This window comes from Zootoca vivipara, chromosome 7 (assembly GCF_965207765.1).
Source record: "Zootoca vivipara chromosome 7, rZooViv2.hap1.1, whole genome shotgun sequence".
NCBI lineage: Eukaryota > Metazoa > Chordata > Lepidosauria > Squamata > Lacertidae > Zootoca > Zootoca vivipara.
The window spans coordinates 65,991,385-66,015,048 of record NC_142590.1 but is presented as its reverse complement, the minus strand read 5'-3'; the positions used below and the strand labels follow the sequence as shown (position 1 = coordinate 66,015,048).

At 42.8% G+C, this 23,664-nt stretch overlaps 1 protein-coding gene across 13 annotated transcripts in view; it reads right to left on the bottom strand.

The window, feature by feature from the left end:
- CHD6 (chromodomain helicase DNA binding protein 6) overlaps positions 1-23,664 on the bottom strand; it is a 101,453-nt gene that overhangs the window by 55,731 nt on the left and 22,058 nt on the right. For 5 of the 13 annotated variants that reach the window (XM_060277235.2, XM_060277236.2, XM_060277237.2 and 2 more), the window contains exons 2-3: positions 7,238-7,367; positions 6,117-6,172 (exon numbers count right to left, since the gene is read on the bottom strand). In XM_060277235.2, the coding sequence (XP_060133218.2) occupies positions 6,117-6,149 (33 nt within the window). In that variant the 5' untranslated portion in view covers positions 6,150-6,172; positions 7,238-7,367. Of the gene's footprint in view, positions 1-1,664; positions 2,529-4,672; positions 4,733-6,116; positions 6,173-7,237; positions 7,368-17,753; positions 17,885-23,664 lie in introns of those variants that run through there. The other 8 variants (XM_088674495.1, XM_088674496.1, XM_088674494.1 and 5 more) reach the window with 5 other exon arrangements.

The window sequence follows — 23,664 nt, the reverse complement described above, 5'->3', positions numbered from 1 at the left end:
TAATTTCACATATCCCTGCATGTTATAAATTTCCCTAAAAGTCCTGTTAGGTACAGGCTGCAAATGTAAACATTCCAGGCCAGTCAGCCCTGACCTTGCTGAGATTCCTCTGCTCACCAGCTTTGTATTCTGTATCACCAGAGCTACAGAACTAAAGAGGTGAGGCAAAGCAAAGCTTAACCCTTCATGGCAACATCTTGCCATTTCAGGAAGAAACATTTGATCAGTTCATTTTTCAGAATTCATTTTTCACCCATTTCCAGAGTGATCCTATCTCTCATAACAATGCTACTTCTCACAACAACACTTAACATTGGCAGCAGTTTAAGTGCTCATGCTCTTCACTCATCAATAGGCGCTTCTCAACTGTATCAGACACTGTGAGTATCATTAATCCTTTCTGTATATACAGTGGTACCTCGGGTTAAGAACTTAATTCATTCCGGAGATCCATTCTTAACCTGAAACTGTTCTTAACCTGAGGTACCACTTTAGCTAATGGGGCCTCCCGCTGCTGCACGATTTCTGTTCTCATCCTGAAGCAAAGTTCTGGGTTAGCAGAGTCTGTAACCTGAAGCGTCTGTAACCCGAGGTACCACAATACAAGAAAACAGTCAGGTGGGTTTTTAGCCAAACCAGAGAGCTCAAGTCTATTGCACAAGCCGAAATGTGGATTGCACAAGAGGATTTTTTTCTCAGCGGTGTACCCCATATGTGGAACTTCACCTGCTTTAAGCAGGTATCTTTCTCCCTAGTTGTATTCCAGTATTAGTTCTCTTGAAACAAGCTTTTAATTCAGTTCTTGCTAGAATTTAATTTATTATTGGAACTTAGTGGTGATCCCTCCTAGTATGTGTCTGCTATACAGTGGTACCTCAGGTTACAGACGCTTCAGGTTTAAAAATTCCGCTAACCCAGAAATAGTACCTCGGGTTAAGAACTTTGCTTCAGGATGAGAACAGAAATCGTGTGGCTGCGACGCGGCAGCAGCGGGAGGCCCCATTAGCTAAAGTGGCACCTCAGGTTACGAACAGTTTCAGGTTAAGAACGGACCTCCAGAACGAGTTAAGTTCTTAACCCGAGGTACCACTGTAGTATGTGCCACCTTCTTTATATCTCACCTCTTTCCCAGACTGGAACTCAAACCAGCAGCTTACACAAATTAAAACAACACAGGTAAAATACAGAAAGCTAAAAACATACAAGTTAAAAGTAAATAAATAAATAAACTATAGTAAAATTTAAACAATATAAAAATAAATCTATTGAAATACAAATAATATTTTTGCCCCTTAGGGTTGTATCCAACATTAGGAGTTCCGCAACAGAACTTCCCCTCCCTACCCCACTTGCTCCCAAACTCTGTTCTGTGGTTTTTGCCAAGCCTCCAAGAAGATCTGAGTGGCACATAGGGAGAGAAGAGAGGAAATTCTGTTGTGGAAGTCAAAATGCTTACATAAGGCATGTTATCATAATAGTTATATCTTGGTATTCTAAGTTTAAAAAATGACTTACAAAAGTGTCTCATTTAAACAATCAAAACATGGAGATAAACCACAATGGTAGCAAGGACAGCCCAACAACATTTAAAATCTTAAGAATATTAGTTTTTAATATGTAGCAAGGACACAGATAAAATCCCTGAAAAATAAAAACTTACTGACCCAAATAACATTTTGGTGGTCTGCAAACCAGCATGGGAAGGCACTTCCACTGAAAAGGCCCTCTCAGCAGTCACTACTAACCTAAACTCTGCCAGCACCAAGAGAAGTGAAAACACATGTGTGAACAAGCCATTAGATGAACACCAATAGACCAAGTCATTCATAGGCCACTCTACAACAACCCCACCTGTTGATTCTTAGGCAGGTTCATTCACCTAAGAAACTCCATCAGTGGAAGCATGGCACAATGACTTCCACTTGCTCAATGGAGATTTTCCTCCTCTTCTCACCCTGCACCCCCAGAATTGGCTCAGTTGGGGGGGGGGCGGTGTCCAGGAGATTCCCCTATAAAAATGAGTGGAGGGAGGAGAGGGGGAATGAATTCCACCCTATGTCTTGTTGGTTTTCATGTTTTATGCTGGGTTGTTGGGTTTTTGTTTTTTGTAATACGTCACTATGTAATACGTCCCTGATGGTACAACTTTGAGGGTTCAAAGTTGTACCATCAGGGACAAAAAGAAGCTGCAAGACGGATTTTTTGAAGCCAAACAGCACAGGGGCACTAAAGGTTAACCAAGGGTTAAACTTCCCTTTACGCACGCACACACACACACACACCTAAACACCCCTTTCCACACACTCCTCCATCCTCCCAATCCAGATTAGGAGACCCCTACCACCCTGCAGCTGTTTATTGTTAAGAACAAGGTGTACCTAGACCTAAGTTTGCTATTCAAACACACTACTAATGTGTAATGTGTAATCTGGCCCCGAAGTAGCTACCAGTATTTGCTGTTTTATTCAGAAAAACTACACATGCAAAAGCGGACCAGAGCGTAATAAAGCATTCCACTTCTGATCCCTGAACATTATGCCGGCCTCCTCCACTTCTAAAATCCACACTAGCCCCAAATCTAGGGGACAAGCCTCATTATTACAGTATTATTATTTTAATACTTCCAAGTTAAATTGGAGGGTTTTTTCAGTCCCAGAAGAATAACCAGTTTTGCTGCCCTGAATGCTCTCCTTTCTCCCCTGCCCTCCTTCAAGCCCAAAGCTCTCAAGTTAGTCAACAAGTGAAGAAAAACCAGTGGAACAAGAATGCCCCCTTTGCTCACACTGGAGGAAGGAAAAATGGGGGGAAAGAAAAAGCTTCGACAAGATGCTGATATTATGAAGGCGGAGTGTTGGGGAAAACACAATGATTCCTCTGTCTAATATTACTTCATCTGCAGCACAAGCCCTTGAAAATCACTTAAAATATTTCTCATGTCAAATCCAGAACATCCAACTGAGCATTTCTTTCAGCCAGCCTCCCACCTAGACTTCCTGTATGGGAAACACACAGCATTAGAGGTCAGTTTTGGCTGTTGCATATGTGAAAAAAACAACCAGTGGCTGTTTCTCTCCCTGTAAGATAGCAGCAGCCTTACTGACTGCCTGTCCTTTCCCCTTCCAGGGATCATCGGCTCTTGCAGATCACAAAGGAGGAGCTACATCCCACAGTCCACCAACAATACCTACCCCTAACAGCCTCACTAGAAATTAATAGTAAGAGGAAGGAGGTGATGTAAATGCCGAGGCTCCGATGGTCTCTTACGTTACGTGGATACAATAAAAATAGACTTGCAAGGGAAAGCATAAATCTTGGCATCCCGGCTCCAAAGCATGCAAGGAGAAAAACACCCAAGGCAGCAATGCAGACTCTCCAAGGCTAAAGAGAACTAGGCAGTGGTGCTATCAAATAAATTGGAATCCTTGGAGAGTTGAGAAAATCAAATGAAAAGATTCCAAGAGCTCTGGCCAGGTAAAGGAATAATTTTTAGAAAGTTTTAAGTTAACAAATTCCAGTAGCAATCCAGTTTTTAGAAATCCAGGACAAGGCCCTGTTTCGGTTTATTCTTCATCAGCTCTAGTTTCATAGTTTCAAGGTCAAAGCGTACCATTCAGGTTTTTCTCGTGGTGCTATCAAGGCAGGACTGTAGGGTCCTATTTAGCAGATATCAAGGGTCCTATTTAGCAGAATGAATTGGGGTGGCAGGGCAAATGCAGCCATCCTGGCTTACCACGTTTTGAAGCAAGTGGGGCAATATACATTGCCAACTACAGAGGGGTTCCTCCCTAACCCCATTACATCGTTACATCATTCCAGTTACATCACTGGAACAAGAAAAAAATGTTTGTTTGTGTGAACAGGGTGCAAGAGCAGTCCTTTAGAATTCAGTTGCAACAACCAGACTTACATGCTGGCACGGTTTCTAATGATGGGATTGTACTGCGGCTTTACAGTGAATCAGACCAATTGTATGTCTAGCAAGGTATCTGTCTACCTGGTCCCTTTCTGTAAGTAGTTTTCCCCATAATTCCTGCCCAAATTATTTTTAAGTGGAAGCACCTGGGACATCACACATGCAGGACATGTGCTCTGCCACTGAATTATGGGTACCCCTGCTGGTCACTATTTCCTGTATCTGTGTCCCTCAGTTTCTGCAAAAAAAAACCCTGCATTTTTAAATTCTGGATACAGAACAAACTGTGCAAAATAACGATATACAAACTAAACCTGTCAACCTGGCTTTAGACCGTCTGAGGTGCATATTTTATTTCTGCAACTGTAAGTTGTTTTAAGCTGTTGTTAATGTTGTGTTGTAATGTTGCAACCCACCCTGGGACCTTAGGGTGAAGGGCAGGTAATAAATTAAATAGTAGCAACAGCATTAATAATAATAATAATAATAATAATAATAATGTGCTGGATACAGAAAGCGAATGCTATGAGATTGAGAAAATGGCATTTTATCATCCATTAAAAGAAGAAGCAAGTTGCATCAATTTGCACAATGCGTGAAAAAGGGCATGGTTGGGAGAAGTGGAAAAAGGCTACCAGCAAAACAGCTGTTTCTTAAAGAACAAAGAAAAGCAACATGACCAACTAGGAAGTGGCAAAGTGTGTGCTGCTCTGGATACAAGAACTGGGATACAGTGTTAACTAGAATGATGGAAGAAACCTTAGCAGTAGGATCGGCAGGTGAGAATTTCGTTTCTTTTTGTTCCTTTGTTTCTTACATCTGAAATATCAGAAAGGGACAGAGTTGTTGGCCAACATCACTTTAAGACTTTGTTTCAGAACAGGCTTAGAAGGGAAGATTTATTCCTTTCTAAGCAGCTCACTTTAAAAAATCCCCATTAAAAACAGGGCAGGATGCAAAACAGCACGGAGCAGATTGGTTTGTTCCATGCTTCCAAAACATTATTTCACCCAAGGAGGTGAAGCTTCCATAAAACAGGCTTCTTCCTTTTATCACATAGGCCACAGTTAGGTTTGCCTGTGTGCACACACAGGAAATACAATGATGGCTGCTTCATCACTCTCAGGCATATAGTTGCTAAATGGCACCAGCATAGCAAAAGCAGCAGATCCAGACACACAGAGGAAGGAATGGACATACTTTAGGCCTTTCAGTAACGTGAAGAATTCTTAGTCAATTTTTTGGCTTTCAAAAGATTGATCAAATTTAAATAAATCCACATACTACCTACATTTTAATGTATGTGCCATTTTTTCTGATAGAAACAAAGTGTAAGTTACTATCCATAACAAAAACAACACTTAGCACTTGAATAGTGCTTGTAAGTCTTCAAAGTGAATTTAGAGTTGTAGGATTGGAAGAGACTGTCAAGGGTCATTTAGTCCAGCCCCCTGCAATGCAAGAATCTTGCCCACAGCTGTCATTATCTTGTTATAATCCTTACAAAAACACTGCAAGGCAGGTGTGGGGAAGCTTGGGCCTCCCAGATATTGCTGAACTACAACTCCCATCAGTCCCAGCAAGCATGGGCAGTGCCCAGGGAAGGTGGGAGTTGTAGTTTAGCAACATTTGGCAAACCAAAGGGTCCCCACCCCTGCTGTAAGGTAAGGCAGTATTATTATTCTCATTTTGCAGAAAGGAGGACTGAGGCCGAGAAGGAATTGCTTGTCTAAGGTCACCTAATGGATTCCTGGCAGAGGCAAGATTTGAACTAGGGACTTTCTGATTCATAACTCATTCTCTTAGCCACTACACCACAGTAAGGAATTTAACAACAAACTGTAACTCTCTATGGGCTTGCATGTATATTTTAAAAATTGTTTATCTTATGATAACACTTCCTAGGATTTAAACTGCACGATAGTGGGATTAGATTTAAGCAAGCTATTCACATTAAGAGGTTTGGGGATTCTGCTGCCCACAGGAACTAAGGTTGTTAAGGAGGTTCCTTTCACCATATGGCAAAAAGGACTCAACTTCCTCAAATCCAGTTGGATAAATGACTCTAGGGAATGCTTCTCCCTCTCCCTCCCTTGAGCGCGCGCGCACACACACACACACACACACACACACACACACACACACACGGGGGTGGGGGGGGGAGAGAGAAAGAAAGAGAGAGATTGACAAAGGAAAGGGTTACCTGTTTTTCTTTCTTCTGTATTTTCATTATCATCAAATTTGGGGAGTATATTACTTCTGTAAAATCGCAAGACAAAAAGGTCACAATAATGTTGAAAGCACTCAAGATCTGCTTGTAAAGTCTTTTTAATACAACACCCCCTCTGAAGAGCTGTGACACTCAGATATAAGTCTTGCTCAGAAATACTCTGTATTACTCAAGAAGGAAGAGCCTTTTGGAGTCTAAACAGATAATCCTGAGGCATCAATTTACATGACTGGGAGCCATACTATAGATAGATAGATGATAGATATAGATAACGATTTGAAACTTCCTCATCATCATATCTGTTTATTGTGAGGACCATGCCTTTACACAAATATCTACATGACAATAATTTTTAAAAATTAAAATTTATTACATACTATCCCAACAAAACCTTCATCCCACAAAACAGGAAGAAAAAAACAGCAACAAGTTAAACAGACGATAAAGTTTCAAGTAAAGAAGGGGTCTTTACTTGAAACCTCCTCCTTACACCTATAATTCTACAGCGGGGATGGGGAATCTGGCATCCTCCAGATGTGGTTGGACTCCCATCAGCCCCGCTCAGCATTGTCTATGGTCAAGGAAGATGGTAGCTCCGCACCCCTTGAAGGCTAATCAAGGGTCTGTCCATCCCTGTGATGTCAAACAGGGATTTTTCAGAGTGTTACGAGGAGGTCCCCCAAACCTTAGCCATTCAGATCCTTTGGGAACCTCATACATTATGCACCTTAATGATATGTCTAAGATTTATTTAATTCTACATTTAAAAATTTAATGGGGCGGGGGGGGGGACAGATACACTAAATAGAGAGGGAGAGAGTTGGTTAGTGACCTGCTGAGTATAAACACTATTAGATGTTATGCAATGTGTGGAATTGCCTTGAGATGCAAAGTAATCAGATAGGTGGGGTACAAATAATTTATTTTTTTATTATTATTAATACTGGGGCTTTATAGAAACAAAAGAAATTACTCTACCAATTAAAAGATATCCTTTCCCACTTGGAAAACACCTGCTTGATAAAAATCCTGCAACAGTTTGAGACCACTTCCTGCTCTCCCATACCTATGCAGATTGAGAAACATGCATTTACCTTCTCCAAAAGCAATACATTGCCTTCTTTGAGGAGGAGAGGGATGAAGGATCTTGTTTAGTTGGAAAGCAGAGAAAAGAAGAATGTGCACATTCTGGGGTCAGAGCCAGGCCATTCTCATTTCAGAATCCTGGAAGGGAATGGGACATAACCAAAAGAGACACAGTCAGCCCAGCAGCACAATTAGGAAATAAATGGTATCCATTAAATATCAAAACAATACATGTGACAGAGTGGTGTAGTAGTTAGTGTTGAAATAAGACTGGCGAGAAACATGACAATCAGCCATATGCCAAGTTCAATTATGTGTATGCTGTGGGTGGAATTTAATATCGTGTAGTTACAAATGTTCCATTTGTACCGTATGAGCGTTGCTGCTTGCCAGACAGAGTGATTCCCCTCTACTCTCCCTCTCCATGCTGTTTTGGGGGTTCTCCCAACCTTCCCAGAGCTCATTTCAAGGGGTGCAGGGGGTTATCACTAACAGGGTTGGTTTGGTGACTATAAACAAGTACAGTCAACTGGAAATCCAGCCTCTTTGAGATGCAAAAGAGGCCATGTGCTAGATACTGCAGGTAAAGGTAAAGGTAAAGGGACCCCGACCATTAGGTCCAGTCGTGACCGACTCTGGGGTTGTGCGCTCATCTCACATTATTGGCCGAGGGAGCCAGCGTACAGCTTCCAGGTCATGTGGCCAGCATGACAAAGCCACTTCTGGTGAACCAGAGCAGCGCACGGAAACGCCGTTTACCTTCCCGCTGTAGCGGTCCGTATTTATCTACTTGCAGTTTGACATGCTTTCGAACTGCTAGGTTGGCAGGAGCTGGGACCGAGCAACGGGAGCTCACCCTGTCGCAGGGATTCGAACCGCCAAACTTCTGATCAGCAAGCCCTAGGCTCTGTGGTTTAACCCACAGTGCCACCTGTGTCCCGCTAGATACTGCAAGCAACCCTCAAATACCTCTACCCCTGCTTCAATTTGTGTTGCAGAGCAATAAATTCTAAATGTCATGCCCACCCACTCTGGTTTCAGCCCTGGAGTTGATCTCTCCAAAACAGGGATTTACTTTGCCTTCTGAACTTTATGCCCTGGATGGGTGAAAACCAAATCCAAGCTCACTTCAGTTTCCCAAGTACTGAAATGGGTGGTGCAGTTCACAGTGCTGGCAAAAGAACAGGGCTCTTCATAAGAGTCTCCATCCTCAATCGTTCAATTGACTGAAGATCCTGTTTCGACAGATAGCAACTCGCAAATACATATTTAGAAACATTTGGCAGTATACACAGAACTCTATGCTTACACTGCTTGTCTCTCTCTTTTGCTTGTGCCCAGGCCCAACAACAATAATAGTTCCAAACTCTGAATACAAAAAATTGCTATGACCCAAGGCATTTATGATCACTATTAAATCCAGGGTTTTTTTATAGCATTTTTAAATTAAATAATAACTTTTTTTTTGTCCAGGGGCCAGGGATGAATATATGCCCACTGCCTGAACCAAAAACCCACCTATATCTATAGTCAATAAAGTTGAGCCATCTGTAATTCAAATCACTGTCTGCTTGAGTTTATTAATCACATCTTACATTTAGCCACTGCTGTGTGTGTGAGGGTGTGTGGAATGCCACTGTGACTGGTACCGTGATAAACTAACTTCGTGGTGAGTTCCCCCAACTTTTTTTCCAGAAAAAGAACACTGATTACACCCCAAACTGTATCTTTTCTCTTTCCCTCTTTTTCCTCCTTTCCGCACCTCTTCCTGTTCGTATGTTTTAAAAAGAACAATTAATATAAGTACGTACTCGGGTTGTGGACCCGATCCGTTCCAAGGTGCTGTTCGCACCCCAAAAAGTCTGCAACCCAAGTGGCGCTTCTGTGCATGCATGAAGCGCACAGAATGCTTCGTAACCTGGAAAAACGCAACCTGCAGCGGACGCAACATGAGGTATGACTGTACACTGATAACTGTTGGGCGTTGCTTGGGTCACACTGCGACCCAGTGTGGTGCAGTGGTTAGAGTGCTGGACTAAGAACTGGGAGATCAAGGTTCAAATCCTCACTCATCAATGAAGTTCACTGTGTGGCCCCGGGCAGAGCCACTGCCTCTTAGCTTGACAGGGATAACATGAGAATAAAATGGGGAAGAGAAGTATATACTGAGCTCCTTGGAGGAAAGGTGAGCTATACAGTGGTATACGGACAAATTGCGTGAAAAGGACAATAGTGACTTTAGAAAATAATGGTTACTTGCAGAAACAAAAACAAATAAACATGGACTCCTTGGATGGATTTAAATAAACATTTACAACTTTATTTACAGAGAACAAGAAATATAATTAGTGATAAGAGAACATTATGTATAAACAGCAGAATGTAACAATTGATGTAACAAACCAGAAATGGAAGTTGGGGGAAGTCAACGGGGGGGGGGTAGAAAATGGATGTTAAATGATGATATTGAATAATTGTTATGAGAAAAGAAAATCAATAAAAATTTATTATTATTATTATTATTATTATTATTACTATTATTATTCACACACACACACACACACACACACACACACACAGAGTGTACCTCTGGTTACGAACTTAATTCGTTCTTGAGGTCCGTTCTTAAGCTGAGACACCACTTTAGCTAATGAGGCCTCCTGCTGCCTCCACGCCGCCAGCCTACGATTTCTGTTCTCATCCTGAGGTAAAGTTTGTAACCCGAGGTACTACTTCCGGGTTAGCAGAGTCTGTAACCCAAGATGTTTGTAACCCGAGGTACCACAGTAAATGTATTCAGTAACTATGGTAAATGAAATAAACTGGCTGCCATAAAGCTAGAGTTGCTGGTTGATTGCTAGGGCAGAGCGATGAACAGACCAAAAAGGCTATGGCCACCAGATTTGTTAATTTCTTCTACAGTATTGTGGATAAATAAATCCAACACACATCTCTTTATAATAAAAATTAAATCTCAATTTTGAGATCATTACAGCTTCTGGAATAACAATATCAATGCCCTTCTGAACGACGCTCAGCATTTTTTTGCTCAGGCGGAGAAACTGGGCTGATGCTGCTCCCATAAGCAACGAAGATCTCTTTTGTGTCTCTTTTGCTTTCCTACTCCAAAGTGGTTACAGCCGCACAGTAGCTCCCCAGCTAGGAGGCGAAAGCCATGTGACAAAGAACACGGCAAGCAACACAGCAGCAGGAAGAAGCCAGAGAACAAGTAGCAGGCTAGTTGAGCACAGCATGCTGGGAATTTTCTGCAGGTCAAATTTCCACCATGCATGCATAATATGGGCCTCATTACTGCCATCTTAATTGGGTGGAGTGGGAAGGGGAGAATCAGTTATGGAAATAATGCCTCAGCAAAGCCAGAGAAAGGTGGGGTCAGGGAACCCAGGAAGGCATGTCTGGAGCAAGGAGAGGATTGTCTCGGCTTCCTGGAAGCATTAGGCAACCTCTCCATCTTTTTTCTTTTTCTCACTCAAGCTTGCACAAGGTTGCAAAGCTACCCAGTCTCCACAGGATGGCACCAGCCCAGAAATGCTGGACAACCCAGCAAAGTTGATTTGCTGGGTCGTCCAGCATTTCTGGGCTCAAGAGCCTAAAATTTGCTACAATGGTGAGTGATATCCAATATTGATTAGAGTAAATCCACTTACGTGCATTAATTTCAATGGGCCTTAGTCTAAGTATGTCTAACATAAAATATTACCCAGTGTTATAATAAAATAAAATAACCACAGAATAAAAATTCCAGCGATAGAACACACAGCATCACTAAAAACATATACCAGATCTAAAAATCAGGGGATTGCAAATATATTCACCTGGCACTGAAAAGACCACAAGGAAGGTGCCAGGCAATTGCCTCTGGGGGTGGCATTCTATAACCAAGTGCCATTACAAAGAAGGCCCTTCACTTGGTAGCTAACCACATAACTTCTCTTGGTGGGGGCACTTGCAGCAGATCCTCTCAATATTCAATTTAGTACAGGAGGAAGAGATCCATCAGGTAATATTGTCTCAAGCTTTTTAGGCTTTAAACGACAAGATCTGCACACTGACTTAGGCCAGGAAGTGAACTGGAAACCTCTGCAGAGCATTAGCATGTTAAGTTCTAAGAAGCCAAAAGGGGGAAGGGTCAAGGGGGCAGGTGGCCAGATACAGTCCTTCAAGCAGCTGGTCACATCCTCAGGCCACAATAATTGAAAATGATCCAGTACAAATGAAATGGACAGTGCACTGGGCACCACCACTGTCCAAATCTGAACATTTTTGTCTGTAAAGTGCCTTGTAAATTTGTTACAGCAGGTCTCCAAAGATGTCAGAGCAATGTTCTCTTGCCTGGATGACAAAACCTCATTCATCTGCCAGATGGATGTGATGGTGGCAGAGAAGCAAGCTTTCTTCACCACCACATGGTAGTCCCAATGGGTGCAACCTCGTCTGTACTAAGATGTATGCCACCTGAGCTCTAGCTGCTGACCCTCTTGTTTCGTCACATGCTGGTCACTAGAGTACCATGTTGACCTACATACTCCATAGAGATAGCAAATTGTACTCTGGAGCAATCGTGTCAACGGCTCTGCACATTTCACCATTCCGCAAGTGAGACTTGAGGTTTAGCCATGTTAGCTGCTGCTAGAAAATCCCTCCCAGCATTCAGGAAGCCATCAGAGTCCATAAGTCTCAGAGGGCAGACCATATCAGTAGGTAACTCCACTCTTGCAGAATAGAGTAGCTGCATCCAAACCACGCTTTAGTCATTTTAAAAGCATTATTTGTACATTTATGCAATGTAAAGTTAATTCATCACCTTAACTAAAAACGCACAAACATGTAAGATTTCTCAGGTTCCTGCCCATCAGTACTGTGCACAGCTGCCTTCTGCTGTAAACTAGCAAAACTGGGCACAGTGCTGGAGAAAAATGAATATATTTGCAAAAATCACGACACACCACTTGAGCAATGCTTCATTTGTTATGCAGCTTTACTTGCCACAATATCTTCTTACTGTCCAGGAGCTTAAGTCCCAGTTGTATATCTCCTTTCTTATTATTCTTCATCTATCATCAGTACTATTTTTTTCTGCATGTTTCTTCCTAACTCATCCTGCTTTACAACCTATTCATTTGTGCCTCCATGTTGTTGCTTCGATGGGGATAAAGGCTACATTCCTACGAAGCAGGTTTTTCTCTGTGCCCCAAACCTTCTTTTCTGACCTCCAATAACCAATTGTGTACTTTCACAGTGGTACTTTGGCAGGCCATCTCATGAGGGACATGAATTTTCCCATCACCACTAAGCACGTGCCTATCCTCTATCCCTAAAAGAGCTGCCAGATTTTGGCCCTTTACTACACTATTCCTGCATGCAAAACTTCCCAGCATCCCAATTTAAGATCCACCTGTACACTTTGACAAGCAAATATGCCAACATCCCCACTTCTGCATTAAATATCCAGAGATTAAAATCTCTGTTTAATCTCAAATGAGACGGCCTAATTTTCTAATGGAGCTGTGGTTTTCTCATGAAGATAAGGATGTTTTTGCTGGTGCACCACGTAAGTTTTTCGATTGTTTAATTTGAACTTCATTGCCAGTTATTAGAAATGGACAGAGTTTTATGCTTCATTCCATGATGGTTTTTATGTTAACTCAGAATACTATTGATATTCCTTACCAAGATGCAAAATCACCCCGTAAGCAGAAGCAGAAGCAGGAGCATCAAGCTACATTCAACACAGCCAGAAAGAAACATTTCCTAACAGGTGAGACTGTCAGACTGGGCAAGTGAATCATCACTGAGGCTGTTCTAAGTAGCCGACTCTCTGCTAGTACCGTTGCTGGGATTGAAGCATCTGCCTATTACCCTGCTCTCTTTGATTTATTTTCATTTTCCCAAGTGTGACACATTCCTCCAACGAGGCTGAAACAAAATCAAGTTCCAATTATGCATCCTTTCCGTCTGGGTTCTCCTGGGAATTTTCAGAGACACATAACACATACAGGAGAAAAGCTGTTACCGAATCCACAAAATCCACTTCAATCTACTTTAGAACAGATACTATCCATGGTAGCCTCAAGCTACACAGCTGACAGAGTAAGAAATGCAAGGACCACAAATGCTCCACTGTATAGCCACGGCCAAGTTTTGCTGGACCGTTGGCAGCAGATTTCAATCAGAAGTTGACAAAGATCTCTTACCCATCACGTACTTTTCAGCTATGAAAAGTGACTCATTCAGACCCACGAGGCCAGATTTGCAAAAACAAACAAGCAAAAAGATGCACAAACAACTTCTGCATTGCAGTTGAAATCATAATCGTGCTAGCAGTACTACAGTACTAATCTTGGTACTAGCAGCTTGTCTGTATGCCATTATGTATTCATATCACAACAACAATCTGTTAATTTGTCCACCGCAGATTTCTAAAAGTAAAGCTAGACCTTTAAGGTGCAATATAACCTCAGGGACTCTGGGGCTTGAAGCAGAAGCCTGAAGGCCTTGGCTGGACCCAGCCTGAAAAGCTACTATGAGCTGTGTGTGCTAAAGCCAGGGAGCCTTCTTCAGATACAGAAAGAAGGAAGTACATGTAGTATCTGCCACCTGATAGCATAAAACCCCTGGACTGCTGGCCTTCTGCCTTTCTCTCGTCAACAAAGCTGTATTGCCTTGCTTCATGACCAAGATACCCACTCAAACCCTCCAGGTCCAGATTAAGCTATGGCCACCCACACCTCTGAATGGGCTCCAACTGGATCCACTATATGATCACCCAAATTTGTTAATAAAATTTGGAACTTAGCGGTGATCCCTCCTAGTATGTGTCTGCTATACAGTGGTACCTCAGGTTACAAACGCTTCAGGTTACAAACTCCGCTAACCCAGAAATAGTACCTCAGGTTAAGAACTTTGCTTCAGGATGAGAACAAAAATCGTGCTCCGGCGGCACAGCAGCAGCAGGAGGCCCCATTAGCTAAAGTGGTGCTTCAGGTTAAGAACAGTTTCAGGTTAAGAACGGACCTCCGGAATGAATTAAGTTCATAACCAGAGGTACCACTGTAGTCCTCAGTGTACAAACTGGGTAACCTGGTAGACGAAGCTCAAATTTGCAAGGAAGGTTATCCTGGGTAAAAAGAAAAGGCAAGCTCACAGGAAGCAAGAGAGGATACTAACAGATAGCACATTCAGGTGAAGGATCCATAACTATTCAACACACTCTGCTGAGTCCCATGGTAGAGAGTGGCATGTCTGCAACAGGGAGCAGGGAGTGCATATAGTTCTTCTAAAAGGCAAACAGTTATTTCTAGCTTGGGGCAAGCTACTCTTGTGAATAAAACTGTTCTTCCCAGCTACAAAAAAACCAATGTTGTTACTGCAGAGTGGGAGAGTGTGGGTAGAGAAGGCTGGTTTAAAAACTTTCCACAAGATACTTGCTACTTGCTGAATCTAGGCACAGCCCTTAGCTCCCAAGAGCAGATTCAAAAAAACTATTTCCCTGCTTGTTTTCTCAATATCACGTGGTTTGGGCAGTCACCAGATGATGAGACATGTGGAACTTGTTCTAATGGTAAGGCTCATAAGGTGGAATTCAATATCGCACACTTCCAATCATTCCATCAGTACAGGCATTGGAGCCTTCCAAATGGAATGGTCTCCTCTCCTCTCACTGCATGCTGTTCTGGGGGCTCTCTTGACTCCCACCCACCCTTGGGAGGTGAAAGAGGAAGAGAGAAGGAAAGCCCTGTTGTACAAGCAGAAATCATTGCACAGGGCTTCTGCTGAAAGGAGTGATTAGGTGAATCCCACCCATGGTTTAGTGGTTAAGAGTGCTGGACTAGGCTCTGAGAGACTCACGTTCAAATCCTCATTCAGCCATTAATCTCACTCAATGACCTTGGGCCAGTCATTTGCTATGAAGATAAAATGGCGATGGGGGAACCATGTGTGCTGCCTTGAACTTCCTTGGGTAAGGATGGGATATAAAAGTGGTGGTGGTGATGTCATCTGGCTGGCCCAAATTTATTTATTCTTCCCCATCACTTAAAAGGTAAAGGGGCCCCTGACCATCAGGTCCAGTCGTGTCTGACTCTGGGGTTGCGGCGCTCATCTCGCTCTATAGGCCAAGGGAGCTGGCGTTTGTCCGCAGACAGCTTCCAGGTCATGTGGCCAGCATGACAAACCTGCTTCTGGTGAACCAGAGCAGCGCACGGAAACGGCGTTTACCTTCCCTATTTATCTACTTGCACTTTGATGTGCTTTCAATCTGCTAGGTGGGCAGGAGCTGGGACCGAGCAACGGGCGCTCACCCCGTTGCAGGGATTCGAACCGCCGACCTTCTGATCAGCAAGCCCTAGACTCTGTGGTTTAACCCACAGTGCCACCTGGGTCCCCTTCCCCATCACTTAGGGGTAGGGCTATTACAGACGTAAGGAGACCATTTACAGACAAGGGTTCCATGCAAATATTCACCAGGAGAAGAAGCATGTGAGAAAAAGTAATTGGGTGGAACTCAATGTCGCATTAATACAATTGTTCCATCAGTGTAAGAATTTCAGCTTGTCAGTTACAATCTTCCACCCCCACACTGTTCTGGGGGCTCTCCAGAGTGGATTTGTGGGAGGCCATACAACATCTGACACACACATTCTTGACAGCAATAGTGCAAATACCAGGGGAAGAGGATAGCAGTTAATGGGCACAAGTAGATTCATGCCAGTTCTCTGTCCCTTAGCATTTCATGATGCAAAAGTGCAGATGGAAAGAGAAACAGGAAATGACATGGTCTCTACAGGGTGAAGCAACACCTGAAAGACAACAGCTCCCATACAAAAGGTAGGCAACATACAAAAGCAAGAAAGGACAACAGAGTGCAGAGAGCAAGCAGATTCCAGGCAGAGGAACAGAAAGCATACTTCCAAAGCACGGTTGGCTGGTTTTTTAAATTTATTTTACTTAAATGTTTTTAGCAAAGCCCTGAAAAAGCAGCTTACATAAAATAATCATACAATCATACCTTTCATTAAAAGCACCTGTTTGACACAGTACTTTAAAACAATATTTAGGCCAGCAATGTGCCGTTATAAATCAGCTAGAACAATTTCAAACAATTTCAGCAGCTCATAAAATCTTTATGAAAAAGCAGCTTGCAATAAGTGGGTATTTAAGATCCCTTTAAAATCCTGTACTGATGGGTCATACACACAGATGTGTTGGGAAGGAATTTCATGGAGGAGAGGCTGCATTTGAAAGAGCTGTGCCTTTTATGCCCGCCAATCTAAATTTTACAAAGCGGGACGTTAAAGCTTTGTAACTGCATGGGTGGGTTCCTATTGCTGAAGATAGTATGTCAAATTAACTGGCCACAAACATTTCACAGCTTTAAAGATCAATACTAGCACTTTAAACTGGGCCCCGAAATCTACCAACTCCCAGTGGAGCTGGTAAAATATAGGCATTAAATGTTCCCACCACCTTCCACACCACCCACCAAATCCAGTCAGACTCATTTTGCACCCAGTGAATATATGGCTTCTATGCCAGTGCATCATGCTGTACAAGAAACATACGACTTGGGCATCTGACTGATGTATCAAAAATACATGGCCAATTATTGTCAAATAAATGTGAATTATAGTGTTTTCAAAACATACATATGGGACAACAACAGAAAATAACCGTACAGCTTGGTGCAAGCCCAGCTAAACAGAGAACCCATAAAGAAGAGAGCATCACTCGGATCAACACTAGAAATACCATGGTAACAGGTTCTTCCATAGTTTGCTTTTTTGTGACCAAGGAGCACCACAGTTCCACCCTGTCAAGTCACAAACACTATTTAAGACATTAATTTATTAGAACTATAGCAAACTACACCAACTGCAAAACAAAACCAATTTCTCTAAGAAATCGACGTTTTCTATTGGAAATAATTTTCGAGAAATTTTACCTCTTCAATTTACACATATTGGCACTGACCTCAAGAAAAGTTTAGTGCAGAAATACTGCAAATAAAAAAAGTGCATCTGGTAGCAAAGGTAATTATAAAAAACCCCACAAGGCAGTCAGATTGCCACCAGATGTCAAGCTGGAATCTGGAACTCTGTATCAGAGGATTCCTACGGCAGAGGGATCATCTGCAAAATGCGCACCCTGTTGAACTTCATAAGGCTGAAGGCAGAGGTGCAAGGGGCCAGCCAAAGGAGGGAGGAAGAGGAGGAAGTATTTCTGGGGTTCTTGTGGCTGGCTAAAAATCATACCAGTACACACCTTATAAGCCCAGACACATAAGAAGAGTCAGCAAATTGTTCAGTTTGGTTTTGCATTTTTTAATGTTTAATTTGTTGTTTAAGACTACTTTCATTGCGTTGAGGTTATGTATTTTTTCATGTTGTAAGCCACTTTGATCATGTTTTGAACTATGGAAAGGTGGCATGCAAATAAAAGTATGTTTGTTTGTTTGTTTGTTTGTTTGTCTGTCTGTCTGTATATATGCATGCATGCATAAAATACCTATTTTGTTCACCATCCTCTTTCATACAGCAGCCAACTAGAAATCTTTTGGAAGCTGATAAACAGGAATTGAGACCAAGACTGTTGTTGTATCCCAACAGCTGATATTCAGAAGGATGTTGTCTCTGAACCTGGAAGTAGGTAGCACATAACCATCAGTATCCATTTATAACCTTAGCTTCCATGAATTTGTATTCAGAAATCTGTCAGAAAGCCTTCACTCAGAAGTATTTTGTTAATGCCACTCAAACCCCTTGTAGTATCCAAATGTACATGTATTATTTCTGTTATACAGAGCAGGAAGGAGCGTAGAAGCACAACCGGATGCCTTCATGTGCCCCAGCTGCAACAAAGCATGTCTATCCCATACAGCAGGCACTGAAATATTCCAACAGTTGTGACTTCACCTGCAAAAGTGCAACTCCTCCATTGTCTCCCGAGACAGACGGATGCCAACAATAACAGAGCAACAAAGAGGATCCCCATAGGATTCCTAGTACATACAACAAGGTGAGGGAAATATGAACTCATCATCCCAAAGGCATGACCTAGACAACAGATCAGGCTACTAAGGGAAGAGACTCAGAACAACCACTATTTTCTCCCATCTCTCCAGGAAGTTCAAGACAAGGTGCACATGGGCAGCTAATTGCCATCACACCAGTCTAGCAGCTATCTGAAACTAAGAACGGCAATGATTTCTTGTCAATACTTACCTAAATTCTTGGTGAGAAAATTCTTGGTGAGTGCCAGAGCGCACGAAAACGCCGTTTACTTCCCACCTGCAGTGGTGTGCTTTCGAACTGCTAGGTTGGCAGGAGCTGGGACAGAGCAACGGGAGCTCACCCCGTCACAGGGATTCAAACCACCGACCTTCTGATTAGCAAGTCCAAAAGGCTCAGTGGTTTAGACCACAGCGCCACCCGCGTCCTTTGGCTCAATGTGCCCTGGGTTGGCGCTGTATGGAAACCCCTTGAGTTTCCATACAATCTAATCTGTGCCTGCTGTGTTTCCCATCAACACACCTATACTGAGACACATTCGGCATTAAAAAATGGACCAGCTACTGAACATATTGTTTTGTTTTGTTTTTAGTTCACCCAACAGCCAGAGAAAACCTGAAGATGAACTATGTGCAATGTCTTTTTTTCTCAAGTTACATTTTCTACAGATCAGTTTCATTTGTTGAGACATTAGTGTTACATTAGGAAGAAAAGGGGGAAAGAGGTGGAGGGGGGCTTGGTGAGCAGGGGTGGGGTCGGGTGGCAATGTTTCTATTCTACTTAATGTATGTGTGGGGGTTTGTCAGTGTTGCTTGTGCGGGTTCTCTTTACTATTCGCTTGCATTCCTTTGGTGGCAAGAGAGGTTGGGGTTGGCCTAGGGGTGTGGTTGTTTGTTTGTGATTGGCTGTGGTGAACTTTGTTTTCATGTGTGAGTGGTGTGTGTGTGTGTGTTGTTTATGAATAGATATTTTTAATGTTTAGATTTTGAAATACAATTTAATCCAGGGGTCAGCAAACTTTTTCAGCAGGGGGCTGGTCCACTGTCCCTCAGACCTTGTGGGGGGGCCAGACTATATTTTGAAAAAAAATATGAATGAATTCCTATGCCCCACAAATAACCCAGAGATGCATTTTAAATAAAAGGACACATTCTACTCATGTAAAATCACCAGGCAGGCCCCACAAAAAACCCAGAGATGCATTTTAAATAAAAGGACACATTCTACTCATGTAAAAACATGCTGATTCCCTGGCCGTCCGTGGGTCGGATTTAGAAGGCGATTGGGCCGCATCCGGCCCCCGGGCCTTAGTTTGGGAACCCCTGATTTAATCCATTGTAAAAACATGCAACTGCTCCCACATTATCTCTCTGTCACACACACATACATGTACACACACTCTCACATACACACACCTGCAATTATACACACACCTGCAATTAGACCATGCACATACACTTGCAAACAATACTACAGAAGAGCATGCATACTACTTTATACAGAGTATAAAGTACTGGTTCATTTGGCCTAGCACCATCTTCTTTCATAGCAGCAGATTCTTAGGATCTCAGCTCCCAGCCCTGAGACCTGAAATCTTTTTAAAAGAACTAACACCAGGTAATGCCAGGAATTGAACCTGCATGGAAAAGATGTGCTTTACCACTGAGCTATGGCCTTTTCCCAGTGTTACACATGTGTTAACATTTATCACATCTCCAAAACTTAGCAGACTCAAAAACTCCTAAATGATACCTTGTTTAGAGAAGCAAAGGTTAATGTGTAAAATAGTTACAATGACTGGAATAAAACTGAACAGCTGCACAACCTGGGCCTTGGACATCTCATTCAAAATCCTGCCCAATTCCGATTAAATCTTCAGGTCACTGAAGGAACATTCACAAGCATTTTAAAGCCTATTTTTTACAGGCTGCAGAGTTAGTTGTGTCCATAAAAGCGTTGTCTTTGCTTTATGGCAACTGTTTTAATGCCAATTCATGGGCACACAGATGTTCTGCCATCCAATCAGCAGCTAGAAGCATCCCTCCTCAATTGCCACAAAGCATACTAATTTCCCTCAAAGAACCAAGGTGTCCTTTCAAACACACCGCCAATTAACTGAATATTAAAGCTATGCCCCTGACTCCATACACCTGACTCCTTCCCAGCACCTTTTAGTGAAAGCTATACTTCCAAATGTACAAACCACCCAAACGAATTGTTTTTATTGAGTCAAAATCAAGCCTGAACTAAGCAGGCTTCCCAATGAAAAATATCACACAGAGAGATGGCAATTTTACAGACACAGCAGAGTCTCCATCAGTAACAGTCATCAAGCTGGGACTGGTCAGAGGTTTTAGCTAAGTCTTAGAACGTGGCAGCATCAATCCTGACAGATATGAGTCAATGGAACCACATTGTACTAGCCCTCCAGAATCTGCGCTGCCATTATGGTTTATCCCAATACAGATATTGTCCCAATGCAGATTATGGACAGTTTGGGGATACATACCATGTTATTGCAGAAAAGCAATATGTGATTGCTAATACTATCAACTATCAGAACTGTCATCTAGCCCAACCCCCTGCAATAACACACACACACACACACACACACACACACACACACACAGGACAATGAAAGTAATCTTGCAAGCAATTCAGCACACTTATGCACTGACTCTAATGCTTCCAGTGTCACAATTCAATGGATACCAAGGATTATATAAGATGCTCTGCCAATAAGCTGCTCCACTTTTACATTCTAACATCCTGATAGCAGAATAACAGATATATGACAACTATCTTATTTTAAATTCTGCTTTTGAAGCAGCAATTTCAGAGTAAGTTTTGCAGTACAAACTAAGACCAACGACTGCGGCTCCATGTTCACTACATCAATATCCAAAACGACATTAATTATGTGAAACTAAAACTCTGTCACTAGACTATTGTCTGGGATGAGGCAAATAGTACCAGAGTTAAATGTTCTATCTGATCTGTGTTGGCTACCTTCTAGTTTCTGAGCTAGATTCAATGTGCTGATCCAAATCTTTACAACCCCAAACAACCTGAGACCTAGGTACCTTAAAAGCCATCTAAACCAGCCATCCCCAAACTGAGGCCCTCCAGATGTTTTGGCCTACAACTCCCATGATCCCTAGCTAGCAGGACCAGTCGTCAGGGATGATGGGAATTGTAGTCCAAAACATCTGGAGGGCCAAAGTTTGGGGATGCCTGATCTAAACCCTTATGTTTCTTCCTCAAGCTTTCCACTCCATATTGGATACTTCTGCTCCACATTCCCCCTGTCAAGTATAATGCAGTGACTGGGCACATGAGTGTTTTCTGTTGTGGCTTCTACACTCTGGAATACTGATGAACAACTACCAGCTCGCCGTTAACTTATTTTTTTGTCATGGGAAAGGTGGCATTTTGGCTTTAAATTTTGGCCATGGCTGGTTTTTGTGTATGTTTTTCCCCCAGTGCCTTTCTCATTGATTTATTTTTTATCTTCTGTTATATTGTGGCCATTTTGGGATGACAGTTTATTGGGGGCAGGGGGTTGGTCTTATGATGTTGCTGTTATGATGGGTCATGTTTTCTCTCACACTTATTTCAGTTTTGTAATTTGGCATTTTGTTGGTGCTTTGCAGTGACTTTCTTAGCAGCCTCAGATGTTTAGGGAAAGGAAGGCATTGTTTTTTTAAAAAATTTAAATGTGTTTGCTTGCAAGAAAAATGGGGTAAATATACTTAAAATAAGGAAGTGAATAGTACATTTACACATGCCATTTATGACTTGCAATGTATTTCCAATACAACCCACAATACTGGAAAACTTGCCGAAGCTCGGTCTATATGCAAAACAGCAACCTGGACAGGTTAGGGCTTTTAACAGGAACCTGCAGGTGTAGCTGCCATATCAGAGATTTTGGCTGGCAGCAAGGCTGTTAATTGATGTACATCACTTGCAGCATCGCCACCTGTCTTGTTGCCCTTCTCCAATTCCATGAAGTAAGCAGAGATGCATACAGCATCTCAGGTCTGCGAGGAAAGCTCACAGCTTTTGTTCACAGCTAGGGCAGCTCAGCCGGACATGTCTTGGCCAGCAAAAACGGCTGCCACTTGAAAGCAAGGTATCTGTGGTGCAATCCAGTGGGAACTCAAACAACAACATTCCTGTGGTCTGAAGGGGAGTGGGGGAAGGGCTTCTCTGTGAAAGATGCAGCCAGCCATGCCAGGCAATTCCACAGAGGAATGTCTCCTCCCCTTCCCCGGAATTTGCTTGAAAGATGCTTGAAAGGAGAGAGGGACAGGTGCGTTTTGCAGCAGAGAGATAATTCAGCGACTTCAGATATGGAGGAAGCAAACCTCCTCTCCACAGCATTCTGCAGCAAGTTCTGTTTACGTCTACACTGCAGCTGCTGGGCTCTTGTACAGAGTGGGTGTGTGTGTGTGCATTTGCTGTGGGAAACCAAGCTGAAACTCCAGCGTGGCAGAGTAAGAAAGCAGCTCTGTTGTGTTCTCACTTCGCTGCCTTGGGAATCAGAGCCGCAAAGCCTAGCAGGATGTGGCCCAGGCCTCCTAGGAAGCCAACAGGCCCCGCTTTCTCTGCACTCCCTTCCCCAATGCCCCACCTTCCTTCCATTGTTGGGGCACACAGAAGGATGCAGGGATTTGTGCCAAGCAGAAAACAAAACAGCAGCTCAGTCGCAAGGGCAGCAAGGCAATCAAAGCACCAGGCTCACAGCCGACATGCATGCAAAAATGTGCTGGCCCAAGGGAAAGTGGGCTTGGGCTCTATGTCTGTGTGTACACTGCCCTTTAAAACAAATCACACTGAAATTCAGCAACAAGGTAACCCAAATACTGCACCAAAAGAAGCTAGCTGTACACGTGATGCACGTCTATTTTGATTAAACTACTGAAGTATGTAAAAGAAAGCAGGTTTGCATGGGGATGCTGTGGCCCTCCAAATGTTTGTTGGGTTTCAACCCCCATCATCCCTGACCACTGACCATGCTGACTGAGGCTGATAAGAGCTGGAATCCAACAACATCAGAAGAGCCACAGGTTCCTGATCCCTGCTTATTGGAAGATCGGAATTAAGAAAGAGGAAGTTTTTGAAATGGGGATATTTAAACAGGGCTATTGTTCTGTGTACATTTTTTTTTTTGCTGCATTGTACAATGCTTTGGGGTGCTTCATGGGAAGCAGTTCATTAATATAATAAATAATGAATAAGAATATATCAATGGGCAAGATTCACCTAATCAGCCATGCCAGCAGAAGCCCTGCACAATGAGCTCTGCTTGTAACACGAGGCTTCCCCCCTCTTCCTAGCACCCCCAAAACTGGCATGGGAGCAGGGTCAGGACAACCACCAGAACCTTGCAGGACAACCACCAG